This window comes from Mustela lutreola, chromosome 7, assembly GCF_030435805.1.
Source record: "Mustela lutreola isolate mMusLut2 chromosome 7, mMusLut2.pri, whole genome shotgun sequence".
In the NCBI taxonomy this organism is placed as follows: domain Eukaryota; kingdom Metazoa; phylum Chordata; class Mammalia; order Carnivora; family Mustelidae; genus Mustela; species Mustela lutreola.
This window is the reverse complement of record NC_081296.1, coordinates 90,966,947-90,980,825: the sequence shown is the minus strand read 5'-3', so window position 1 is coordinate 90,980,825 and position 13,879 is coordinate 90,966,947. Positions and strand designations below refer to the sequence as shown.

The 13,879-nt window shown below is 35.3% G+C and overlaps 1 protein-coding gene across 4 annotated transcripts in view; it reads right to left on the bottom strand.

Moving 5' to 3' along the window:
• LOC131836464 (signal recognition particle subunit SRP54) overlaps window positions 1-13,879 on the bottom strand; it is a 70,483-nt gene that overhangs the window by 43,711 nt on the left and 12,893 nt on the right. For all 4 annotated transcript variants that reach the window (XM_059181905.1, XM_059181899.1, XM_059181900.1 and 1 more), the window contains exons 3-8: window positions 12,451-12,542; window positions 11,420-11,504; window positions 7,550-7,654; window positions 5,919-5,985; window positions 5,780-5,837; window positions 1,687-1,837 (exon numbers count right to left, since the gene is read on the bottom strand). In XM_059181905.1, the coding sequence (XP_059037888.1) occupies window positions 1,687-1,837; window positions 5,780-5,837; window positions 5,919-5,985; window positions 7,550-7,654; window positions 11,420-11,504; window positions 12,451-12,542 (558 nt within the window). The remainder of the gene's footprint in view (window positions 1-1,686; window positions 1,838-5,779; window positions 5,838-5,918; window positions 5,986-7,549; window positions 7,655-11,419; window positions 11,505-12,450; window positions 12,543-13,879) is intronic.

The following is a 13,879-nucleotide window of genomic DNA, read 5'->3' as shown; positions in this document are numbered from 1 at the left end:
ATTGAAGGAATACTGTACTATGTATTAGGTACCATTTAGGTCCTGAAACTAAGAGATAAACAAGAAAAATCCTTGTCCATGTGAGACTTATATTCTAGTCAGAAGAGACAGATAAGAAATGGGCAAGTCAACATTTCCGATGTTCAACAATTAAAATGGGATAGAGAGTATCAGTTTTGAGGTGTGGGAGACTTCTTTAGGTAGGGCAGCCAGCAGGGATCTCTCCGGAGATAACATTTGAGATGCGGCCAGAATAAAGAGGGAAAAAGTTATGCAAAGATCTAGAGGAATCACATTCTAGGCAAAGGGAATACTAAAAGTAAGAGGAAAAAAGTAGAGAAGTATGCACTAAAACCAAAATGAATGAAACACGTGAGGTTATTTCCCTTAGTTCGGCTCAACTAGGTTAAAATAATGGCACGGTTAAAAAGAAACCTGTTGGCATTAACCATTAGCCAAAGAATTACTGCCAACTCCTCAACAGCAAAACATGGGTTCATGGGCAAAATACATTCTACAGATGTATTTTGTACTCCTAAGTTATTTCCACCACAGTTTTAAAGAGACTAAACAATCATTAACATTTTTAAATGCTTCATTTTGAAAATCTTTCAAAATTCATCTGAAGTAAATGTCCCAATTTAATTTAAATAATTTACAGTAAGAAAAGTCAATAAAGGGGTGCCTGGGTGGCTCAGTCAGTTAAGCGTCTGCCTTCAGCTCAGGTCGTGGTCCCAGGGTCCTGGGATAGGTCCTCGCGTTGGGCTCCCTGCTCAGCCGGAGTCTGTTTCTCCCTCTCCTTCGGCCTCTGCCCCCGATTATGCTGTCCCTCTCTCTTACTCTCTCTCTCAAATAAATAAATAAAATCCAGGGCGTCTGGGTGGCTCAGTGGGTTAGAGCCTCTGCCTTTGACTCAGGTCATGAACCCAGGGTCCTGGAATTGAGCCCCACATCAGGCTCTCTGCTAGACAGGGAGCCTGCTTCCCTTCCTCTCTCTCTGCCTGCCTCTCTGCCTATTTGTGTCAGATAAATAAATAAAATATTTTTAAATAAATAAATGAATAAATTTTTAAAAATTTAAAAAAAAAATCAGTAGATGGGGTGCCTGGGTGGCTTAGTACCTTCAGCTCAGGTCATGATCCTGGAGTCCTGGGATTGAACCCCATGTCAGGCTCCCTTAGACAGGAGTCTGCTTCTCCCTTTTCTTCTACCTCTCCCCCTGCTCCTTCTCTCTCTCTCTCTTCCTCTCTCTCTCAAATAAATAAAATTAAAAAAAAAAAAACAAAAAAACAGAGAGAGAGAGAGACTGTCTAGTAACAGAGGCGATAAAGCTGAATAAAGCATTCTTTAAAAAAAATTTCAACAAATATTAAAGGTAATTCTCAATTTTTATTTCTTGTTTTTCTTATATATACAATAAGATGATTGACAAAGGACAATTTTTTTGATACATACTCAGGAAAATTTCTATCTAGTGTAGAGAAGATTATGTCCTTACCATATAGATACACATACCAAACATAGAAATAAATTACTTGGAATCTACCATACAGACAAAAAATAATTTATATGGATCTTAAACTCAATCAGGGGTTATAATTAAATTAACCAAATCCTTACAATGTTGTTAAATTCAAAGTTACGGGCACCTGGGTGGCTCAGTGGGTTAAATTCAAAGTTACTTACTATAGCATTAGCAACTTGAAGCATTTCTTCAAACAAAGAGTCTTCCTGTTTATGGCGGCCACTTGTATCAACAATAATAATTTCAAAATTTTCATTTTTGAATTTCTCCACTCCTTCAGAGGCAATGATAACAGGATCCATTTCTGTATAGCTATTTAACAAGGAAAAATGATTTAATGACAACTGCAGAACAAAACTTTCAAATATTAATAATTTGGCAATTGCTGGTATATATACCTTTATTCAGAAAAAGTCATAATGATCACAATTTCAATTTAGAAGTATAAAATCTAATAAATATTAAAACAGCAAACAAAACAATAATAAATAAAAATAAAGATAGCAAACCATTCCTAGAGGAGCATAGAGCAGTATCGTTTTCCAATTACAAAATTCTATGTGATTCTGCTGCATGTCTTTTCTTGAATGAATGGTGCTTCCCTCTAATACCTTTTATATTTCCTTTAATAAGTGATTACTTTACATATGCTTTCCCATTTAACACCCTTTTGTAAGCATTTTATAAAACCATTAAATATTCTGGAGTGCCTGGGTGGTTCAGTCATTAAGCGTCTGCCTTCGGTTCAGGTCATGATCCCAGGGACCTAGGATGGAGCCCCACATTGGGCTCCCTGCTTGGCAGGTAATCTGCTTCTCCCTCTCCCACTTCCCCTACTTGTGTTACCTTTCTTGCAGTCTCTCTCTCTCTGTCAAATAAATAAATAAATAAATACTTAAAAAAAAACCCAAAACCTTAAATATTCTTATAAAACATGACTTTTAGGCTGTATAACATTCTATCATATGGTTATACCATCATTTATTAAATAAATGCCCTACTGTTGGTCATTTGAAATATTTCCAATTTCTTAGTATTAAAAATATAGCCAATACATAAAGAGATCATAATGCTGTTTCTTTGAAATTGTTATGACATACTCTTACACCTTGAATTTGAATCAAATGATCTGATAATTGAGGCATTTGACTTCTTTTTTGTTAAATTTGATGGGAGTTCTGTGGGCTTCCAGGATTTGGATGTCTGTTTCCTTCCGCAGGTTAGGAAAGTTTTTAGCTATTATTTCCTACAACCAATAATCTGCCCCCGTTTCTCTCTCTTCTTCTGGGACTCCTACAATATGAATGTTATTACATTTAATGGGTAAGCTTTTGGTTTCTAAAAGGAAAGTGTTTTCCATAAAAGTTTAATTTCATTCCTAATATAACGACAATCGTGATATAACCACATTTTCACAATCCTCAAATATCTTTTCTACTTGAAAATCAAGAAACGAGATCCCATTTTAATCTGTACCATTTTCAGAAGGAGCAACTTTTTACACAGATCAATACTGTCAAATGAAAAGACATATGTTAAAAAAAAGTTTTCCCCCCTACATTAACAATAAAAAATCACATAGGAAGACATTTAATAAGAAAATACGTGAGTTTTAAATGAAGAAAATTACTATATTTAAGGACATAAATTTTTAAAGCAAGAATGACATAAAAAATTCTCAAACTCAACAAAACAAATATAGTAAATGTGTCAGCTCTCCACTAAGTTAATTGGTTTCAATGTAGTTCCCATCAAACTTTAGGGAGATTTTTGAATTTAATGAGGAATTTTAAAATTTAATCTAGGAAAATAAACAGGTGAGAATGGGCAAGAGAATGTTGAAAAAAAAAAGATTACAATTACCAGCTATTTTTAAATGTTAAAAACAATTAAAATTTATAAATGTACAAAGAAACATATCATATAAAAGTATACAATGGAACTGCAATGATGTCATAAAAAAATTACCTTACACAGTATATGGTCTATTCCAGAATTATTAAGATCCCATTTTTTTAAATAAATGTGCTAACGAAGTATAATACATTTAAATGGAAAAGTTGCACAAACTGTAAACTCAGTGAATTTTCACAAAGCAAACACACCCAGATCAAGAAACAACAGAACCAGCACCACACTCCCTCCCAAGAGTAATCACAATCTTGTCAATAAGATCCCATTTGTAATCAACTCTATAGTAGTCTACTGATACACAGTAAGACACCATTTTAAGTGTTCATTTTGATGAGTTTTGACATATTTACATATAACCATTATCAAAACAAAGTACAAAAGCAGTATAGATGCCATTTCAATTTAAAATTATCTAACTATATCTGTGTATTCATTTGCACTAACACTGAAAAAGGGGCACCTGGGTGGCTCAGTGAGTTAAAGTCTCTGCCTTCAGCCCAGGTCATGCTCCTAGGGTCCTGGGATCAAGACCCACATCAGGCTCTCAGCTCAGCAGGGAGCCTGTTTCCTCCCCTCTCTCTGCCTGCCTCTCTGCCTACTTGTGATCTCTGTCAAATAAATAAATAAAATCTTGAAAGAAAGAAAGAAAGAAAGACAGACAAACGGCACAAGTGGACGTGCTAAAAACTGGGAAGTGAAACTGTTAGTGCTTTCACTTCTTCAAAAATTTTAAGCAATGTATTTTTAAAAATACAGAACAAATGATAATATAACAAACAGTTCTGCATATATCCCCCCAAAATAGATGCTTAATATGTAAACTGAACAGCAGAGATGCAGTTCAAATTCTTCCTCAGTCCCACGCCCTTCAGTCCTCCCAAAGGAAACAACAATCACTAATACTTTACTCCATACGTGTATTATGTTTCTTTAATTTACATGAGTAAAGGAGAAATTATTTAATTAATGGTATGGAGAATACTGTTTAAAAAATGCTCTGGCTTTGGCCAATAGTTAATTATCAGCTAAATTATTTACAAATTTTGAACCCTAAGGATATAACTGTATTATCCCTTGATACTTTCTTATCGCTTGATTTTTAAATCTATTATTAGAAATAGTTTTTATCCTAAAAATAAAATTCCTAACATTATTCTCTAATCTACCTATTAGAAATCATAAAAAAAAAAAACCTGAGAGAAAAAAGAATTTAAATAAAGAATATAGAATAAGCCAAAGTTCATTAGCATTTCTGGCTAGCCAAAAAGGAGAGGGCAAGGACTAACAAAATATCATTCATTAAATTACCTCCAATTTTAGCTTGTTTTAACTTTCTAAGAAACCAATTATATGAATAATGTTAAGAAAAATGCTACCCCCTGCAAAAGTCCTAAATTCAATCTAGACTTAATTCTTTTCTTTAATCATTCTAACATGATAAACTCGTAACTGAACTACTCTATCAAATGAAAGACTGCAATGATGAGACTCTCTCTCTGAGATAATTATAAATTCTAAGCTATTTTAGGATGATCAAACACAAGCTTTTTAAAATTATGTACTAAAGAAAAGACAGAATTCCCCAGTGTGTTTAATCCAGGAATGCTTCAGATAGGTCTCAAAAGAAACAGCAGGAATAGGGAAGCAGGTGAGAAAGCATACAAGGCAGGATGGTAAGTATAGGCAGACTGTAAACTAAACAATGTCCACTTTGATCTATCAGGCTGGATCAGAACAGTCATGTTATAATAAAAGATATCAATTTATTTATTTTTTTATTTTTTATTTTTTTAAAGATTTTATTTATTTATTTGACAGAGAGAAATCACAAGTAGTCGGAGAGGCAGGCAGAGAGAGAGAGAGAGAGAGAGAGAGGAGGAAGCAGGCAGAGCAGAGCAGAGAGCCCCATGCGGGACTCGATCCCAGGACCCTGAGATCATGACCTGAGCCGAAGGCAGCGGCTTAACCCACTGAGCCACCCAGGCGCCCCCAAAAGATAACAATTTATTAATTATATCCCCACTTTGTTCTAAGAAGATCAAAACTTTTTTTTTAAGATTTTTATTTGACAGAGAGATCACAAGTAGGCAGAGAGGCAGACAGAGAGAGAGAGTGGGAAGCGGGCTCCCCACTGAGCAGAGAGCCCAATGCGGGGATTGATCCCAGGACCCTGAGACCATGACCTGAGCTGAAGACAGAAGCTTAACCCACTGAGCCACCCACGTGCCCCGAAGATTCAAACTTCTAAGTAAATATGAAAATGTGACCAGGTAGCATAAAATAAAAGCTCAGACAAGATGAAACACATGAGGGAGTACCAAAATAAAAACCAGAACCCACCTTCCATAGAATGGAATTCTTGCTTTGGTAGCATTCTGTTTTAGTTGGTCAAAAGCACCTATAAGATAAAAGAGGTAATGAGTCCTAAAACTTGAAAATAAAAATTTCAGAGAACAGTTTTCAAATTTCAACACATTACCTGCTCTGAATGTGTCTGCACATATCAAACACGTCTTCCAACCTTTCCTCTGGTAATAATATGCTAACTGGGAAAAGAACATTTAAAAAATAGAGTATCAATAACAACTAATTACTATACACACAATTCTTTCTGTTTACCCTTGTTATTTAAAGATTAAAGTAAAACTCCTCATATTCTCCTGAAAGTAATATTATTACATTAAGTTTTTGTTTGAAATTCCAGTCATTTAACATACAGTGTAATACTGGTTTCAGGGGTACAAAATAGTGATTCCACATGTCCATACGCACCTGGAGCTCATCACAGCAAGTGTACTCCTTAACCCCCATCACCTGTCCCCCATCCCCCACCCACCTCCCCTCTGGTAACCAGCAGTTTGCTCTCAATAATTAAGGGTCTGTTTCTTGGTTTGTGTCTCTCTCTTTTCTACTCCCTTTGTTTCGTTTTTTAAATTCCACATATAAAAAACGCCTCGGTGGCTCTGTCATTTAAGCATCTGCCTTCAGCTCAGGTCAGGATTCCAGGGTCCTGGGATCTAGCCCCATATTGCTCCCTGCTTGGTGGGAAGTCTGCTTCTCCCTCTCCCATGCCCCCTGCTTGTGTTCCTTCTCTCACTGTGTCTCCCTGTCAAAAAAAAAAAATCCTTTAAAAAAAATAATAAATTCTACATATGAGTGAAATCATATGGTATTTGTCTTTCTCTGACTTATTTCACTTAGCATAATATTCCATCCATGTCATAGCAAAGGGCAAGATTTCATTCTTTTTATGGCTGAATAATATTCCTTTGTGTGTCTGTGTGTGTCACACACAGGCAGAACCTGACACGAGGCTCAATCTCATGACCCTGAGATCATGACCTGAGCAGAAATCCAGAGTTGGACACTCAACCAACTGAGCCACCCAGGCGCCCCTATTATTACATTATTGAATACAGCAAATTTGCTAACAAGTTTAAATTCTAACTGCCATCCAGTAACATTCAAAGGATATAAAATGATCAAGCAATACACGACCATAGTGAAAAATGTTACTATTCATGTTACTATTAATGTTAATTAATAGTATTAACAGTTAATTAATAGTATTAATAGTTACTATTAATGTTAATTAATAAAAACAATAACATAACCCTCTAAGAAATAATCCCTTTCTCTTTTTTCTAGACTATAACATAACTGAGGCTTGTGAAACAAAATCTGGTAACAAACCTGAGGCACCCAATTCTGGAGAAAGAGGTGGTATAATGAATTAAAAATTAGTAGAAGGATATGTAAAATGAAGATCTAGATTATGCTGGGTGGGACACTGTAGAAAGGGAGCATTGAACCATGGGAAATAGGGCAAACTCTCCAAAAATTATATCCTCACTTCCTTAAAGGGTAGGCCAGTCTCTTTGGTAAAAGAAACAGCATAGTTATAAAAAAGTCTTCCATTCTTAAAAAAACAACCACAAGCGAGATTCTGGGATTCCTTCTTATTGTAAAAAAAAGCTGTTACAAAAATGTAATAATATACTGAGTAACAGAAAATTGTAAAGAAACAATATTAGCCTGGTTTTAACATAAAACTTGATTTATACAAACATCTCTTCTCCATGACTCTTTTTTAAGACAAGTATAATTTACCTTTGAACACGTTGTTGTTTTACCACTCCCTTGCAATCCAACAAACATGATCACATTCTGTTTTCCTTTAGTGGGTGTCCATGCTTTAACTCCAGGGTCTACAAGCTAGGTATCAAAAATAAAATAAAAATAAAATCAGGTTAACATATGCTTATGTTCAAAACCCCTCTCTCCACAAATTCTAAATTGTAAAAATAATTTAAAGACATTTTAGTATAAGAGGCAACAATAATCCTACCATTCTAATACAAACTTACTATTTCCCTTTGTACACGCATAGTGAAATTTAAGAATATAAAATAATTCACTGCAAAGTCATAAGCAAACCTATACTCCCAAACCAATTCAGAGAAAGGATCTCAAGACAAGACATTTTTTTTTTAGAATAAGCTAGAATGTGAACAGTGAGACCAAGTTTGAGCCAAAGAAGCAATCTGCATCAGCAGTACAGAAATATAAAAATATATGTGCAGGCTGCATATGAACTTTTAAATTGCTAGTAATGACATTAAAGAAAATGAAAATAAGTGATAATAACTTTAATACTTTATTTAATCCAATATAATAAAATGCTATCATTTCAACACATAATCTACATTTAAAAATTAATGAGATATATTATATATTCCTTTTCCCCATACGAGGTCTTCAAATTTGACATCTTTTTCATACTTATAGCACATCTCAATGTGGACTAACTACATTACAAGTGCTCAGTAACTACACGGGGCTAGTAGCTGCCATAGTGGGACACCTATCCTCATGTTCAGTTTAATAAATGTTTATGTATGAGCAAAATTACATGTGAAAATTTCATGTGAAAGATTTTCCAGGTCAGTCAGATGTCAAATTTTCCAATGCCGAAGACCTACTGTTCTATGAAGTTGTTATATTTAGAGAGCCAGTAAAAAATAATCACCAATTTCATGAGTCAGTGGGAAATTAAGGTTCATATATGGACAGTCCCCAAATGATACACATGAGTTCATTTAAAAAAACAGTTCCTTTGCAAGTCAGTTGTTGAGAGCTGGAAGCATGTATCTCCACATGATAATAAAGCCATAATTGCAGTTAATGCCCTAGATCAGAGACTGGCAAACAATGTATGAGTAAAGTTTTTATGGAACATCGCCAGGCCCATTCATTTACTGCTTTTGTGCTACAGCAGCAGAGTGGGATAGCTGCAACAGAAATCATATGGCCCACAAAGCCTAAACCATCTAGTCCTTAAGAAAAAGTTTGCAAGACCCATGTGAGACGATACCATAAGGTCACACGGTCTGTATTATACCTGAATTTCAAGGAAAGCCATGTGGTAGCAAAGGCAGGAAAAGAGAACACATTTTGTTATCTCTTTCCCAGGCACAGGCCTAGCTTTAAGTAAACTTCTGAAATAGGCACAATCGATCTTAAACATAAATTCACTCTCCTTCCCTCTAGATCCTTTCAGATACTCACACTACCCTACATTCACCTCCGGTCTCCGTATCGCACAGCAGAAGCACTCAGCTCTCTATGAATCTATATTTGGAACATATGTGTTTTAGTGACTAATTATTTTATAAATCTAACTGCTATTCCTCCTGCACCCTAAAACAGCAGTACTTTTCAGTCTCAGGATTCCTTTATAATTAGAGTAGTTTTTTAAAGTTAGTTGCAATGTAGAATCTGAAACCATATAAACTCCACACTCCATTCCATTAAAATCTGTTATTCTATCTTGCACTTTGAATGCAACTTATGCTGGTGCATGATTTTATAACATCATATATTAGTCACTGACAAATTTCATTACACAACAAGAAAATTTATTATATCGTTTCTGATCGCATCAGAAATGTACTGGGGTCCTGTCAAACTCATGGTGGAGATACAAGTTTCTAGTTTTCTTTTTTCTTTTTTTAAGATTTTATTTATTTATTTGACCGAGAGAGATCACAAGTAGGCAGAGAGGCAGGTGGTGGTGGGGAGGGGAGGCAGGCTCCTTGCTGAGCAGAGAGCCTGATGCAGGGCTCGATCCCAGGACCCTGAGATCATGACCTGAGCCAAAGGCAGAGGCTTAACCCACTGAGCCACTCAGGCGCCCCAAGTTTCTAGTTTTCACTGGAAAACTCAAATTTTTTCCCTGGCCACAATATAGCTATTTATTTGCCTGAAAGTGACAGGCTCACTTTACTTGAAAATCCTATTCAAGTCTGAATTACCACAGATTATCTGTCTGTTGTTTGTTCACATAAAAACGGTGTTTTATGAAAGCAGCAGCTAGCTCAGCTTGCACTCAAATAATCACACATGTCTCTTAAAACAACCATCAAATTTCAGTATGCAGCAAAAAAGCTTTCTAAGTACTTCCCATTTCATGCCACAAAATCGTACAAAGGTGTATATACTCAGAGGTTAAGATTTAATACAACTAATAACTTCTACTGCTCCATCAAGGGCATTCTTTTTTTTAGGGTACAGGTCTGTGATATCAAAAGCATTCTTAAGTAAAACAGCTTCACACCCCTCCCACAACAAGTGTGTAGTAGTAAAAAGTATAATGACTACTAGTATAGTTTGGTACTCCGACCTTGATTCATGCTAGGGAATTTTATCCACCATTGATTTTGAACTACTGGCACAAATATCAAACAATACAAAAGGCAAATAATGTCTTAGTATTATTATGAAAAGTTTTGATCTTGTTTTGCACATCACTGCTCTAGACCATATGCTTCTGAGTATAAGGACCAGTCTAATTTATCTCTATCAGCAACATCTGACATATTGCCAAGAATAAAGAAGGTACTCAAAAAATGCTTAACAAAGCAGTTAATGCACCAGAATTGCCTACAGATGCCAAACCCTAAAAATAGAAATTTTCACTAACCCCGCACTGACCTCAAGGCTAGATGAAAAGCAAACTGGAAATAAAATAAGGAGTCCTACAAGGAGTTTGGCGATCAGACCTGTGTCGGCCACTTACTAAGTGTCTCATTTTTCTCAACTGCAAACTGATAAGTATGACTGGATAAAGTCTCTGACCTCTTTAAGTTCTGATTTTCTTTTTTTCTTTAAATAGTCTATAAGACTACATGAAATGATACAACCATCTGAGATACTAGACTTTTTCTGAGTATCAATCAATCAGCTCTGCTGAAACCAAAGGAGTAAATGAAACTATTGGAAAATGAAAAAATAAATGGAAAAATACTGGAAGACCACTAGCAGACATCTGTTCCTCTAAAAAAATTTTTTTTCAGTTCCTTCCTTTTTTTCCCCCTACCACTGAACCCATACATATTTTTTTAATGCTCTAAGATTTTCACCATAATTTTCATGACCACAGCAGCAATATCAGTTCTAAGGTGATACCAGGCCAGAGGCTATATTTACTACTTGCAAAATAAAATTTCACTAATTGCGCATAATGTACACAAGAGTTGGGATATCTGATCTTTTCAAAGGGAATTCTGGACACAATAAACTGTTCAGAAAAGAACACTTGTCAAGAGTGACTTTCTGTACAAAAGCAGGACCTTCAATAGGCAGAATCTGATATTAAAAAGGATATAAACTCAGGAGAGGCCCTTCCATCAATTTATCTGTAGTGAAGTTCTACCTTTCGTAACCCAGCTTTGGGAATTTTTACAGGAACAGTGCTGGCCTTTCATATCTATACTCAGAACTTTGTATTCAGAAAACTCTATAATAAAAATAGGCCCCTTTAGAAAAGTTAATAATCCTTCAATTAATATTTTTAATAGAGGAATATTCTATAAAAACATTTAAAAATATTCTGAAACAGTATTCCTATTGGCGGTGCTAATGTATTTTTACCCACTACAGTCCATGGAGAATCATATAGCACAATCCTGATACTTTTACCTTCACAAGTTCTTTAAATACAGCATGCTGAATCATTTTTCTTTTGTTAAGACCAGATGCCATCTCTTCAAGATCAATAGCAGACCTTCATGATGATAGTTTTTGTGGGGAGGAGAGAGAAAAGCCAGTTAAGACACTCCGAAAAAAGTTTCTGCTCAAAAAAAATATAAAAGTATTCAGTCATTCACATTAATAGTCTTCTGATTAACATGTATAAAATTACTACAGATTCATAAGTCTATGGAAAAATTTACCATGAAATATTAGACATAAGACCATGGTTAGTTTTTCAAGGCTTTCTTTTGAAAGTCAAAATATCAATTTGTCCTCATATCACTGCAAAGTAATTTTATTTTTACAGCATATATATTTTATACATCTTCACACACAGCAGAGAATGGGATTTTTTTCTCTAGTTCTAAATACTTAAATGCCAGTCGTTCTACATTTATTACCCAGTCTAACAATACGAAAAGGAGAAATGGCCTGAACATGACAAGGGCTAGGAGTCCAACAGTTAATTGAGATGCCTGTATTATTCTATATGGCCTGCCCCAGTCAGTGCCTCTCCCAAAGAACACAGTAACGGAGACGACACACATTACTCCTTCGCTCAAATACAGGCAGGAAAACCAAGAGAACAAGAATGAATACAATTCTCCAACAATGAAGGAGGCTGATTAATGTCATCTTAAGCCTGAAGAGGATAAAATGGCACCACTTTTCTATGAAGAACTGTTAAAAAGCTTTTATATTAAAATACTATATTGTGTAAGATTGAATCCATCCAAATAAAGGAGTAGTAAAACGGAAAGAAATCCATAATTAAATTAAAGCCACATGTAGTTTATTCTTTGAAACATCATCATGGAAACACACTATCAAAGCAGTCTTGCAACATATGAGTTCTGTTCTTTTCAAAAGCCATCCGGCAGAAATGTTTCATGATATAGCAGACTTTTCTAGTTAGCTCTTCATCCCAGTAAACTAAATTTAGTTTGCCTGGCTTTTACCTGATTAATTTAACTTACTTTACATTTTCTCTTAGTTGCTTCACTAGTTTAATATTAACATCGGCTTCCAATAATGCTGTACATACTTCTTTTAGCATAGCATTTAATACCTGCAAATATATAAATACATAAAAATTTAGCACTCCTAGTATGTCATTTCAAGCACATAAAAACAACGACTGAGTGGTCATCATATACTACCATAGCTTAATAAAAACAATACTACACTGTTAGAGAAAAAAATGTTCTCAATTAGCCTCAGAGAGGTAATCTTAGCAAATGTCTAATCATTTTGCCAAAATAAGATATTCCATTTAATTGAAATCTTGCCATTTGCAATGATGTGGATGGAACTAGAGGGTATTACGCTAAGTGAAATAAGTTAATCAGAGAAAGACAATTATCACATGATCTCACTGATAACACGCAATTTAAGAGACAAGGCAGAGGATCCTGGGGAAGAAAGAAAAATGAAACAAGATGAAACCAGAGAGGGAGACAAACCATAAGACACTCTTAATGATAGGAAACAAAACTGAGGGTTGCCAGGTGGGAAGGGATGGGAAGACTGGGTGATGGACATTGGGGAGGGTATGCATTGTGGTTGAGCTCTGGGTGTTGTGTAAGACTGATGAATCACAGACCTGTACCTCTGAAACACATAATGTATTATATGTTAATTTTTTAAAAAAGATATTCCATTTAGTTTTATTCAACCAAGTATTGTTAAAATTTTATTCCTATATTAAAGTAACAATAGTAAAGACAATATGCAAGCCTAAGAAAGTTATTATGCAATCCATGTTGCCATTGAATGCCTTCTGCTGCTGATACACAGCACTTTATATTCACAATATCTGCTTAATTGGACTAGTAGGAGGAAAATGCAACAGAAGAAACTGACCCAGTCTGACCTAGCAGTCTTACTATGTCCACTCACAGCAGAGGAACAAAGTTGAAAAGAAAACTATCCTCCATTAATAACTATCACCACATATTTGCTGAGTTACAAGGTGCTGTGGTTAAAAGGTCTTAACTATAAAGTCTTAAAAAAAAGATGAAGTTTTTGTTGCTCAGGTAAATAAGGGTTTACACAGTAACCTGTGTGCTCCATGAGGGCAGGGATTTTAGTCTTTTGTCACTGCTATAGCCCTGGCGCCAGCAAAAAGTCTGCAAAAATGCAGGCCCTAGGGCACTGTCGGCTAGCTCAGTCAGTTAACAGCATGTGACTCCTGCTCTCGGGGTTATGAGTTCGAGCCCCACAATGGATGTACAGATTAACTCAAAACTAAAATCTTTTGATTTTTTGATTAAAAAAAATTTTTTTTATTAACATGTAATGTATTATTTGCCCCAGGGGTACAGGCCTGTGAATCATCAGGCTTACTCATTTCACAGCATTCACCATAGCACATACCCTCCCCAATATCCATAACCCAGCCACCCT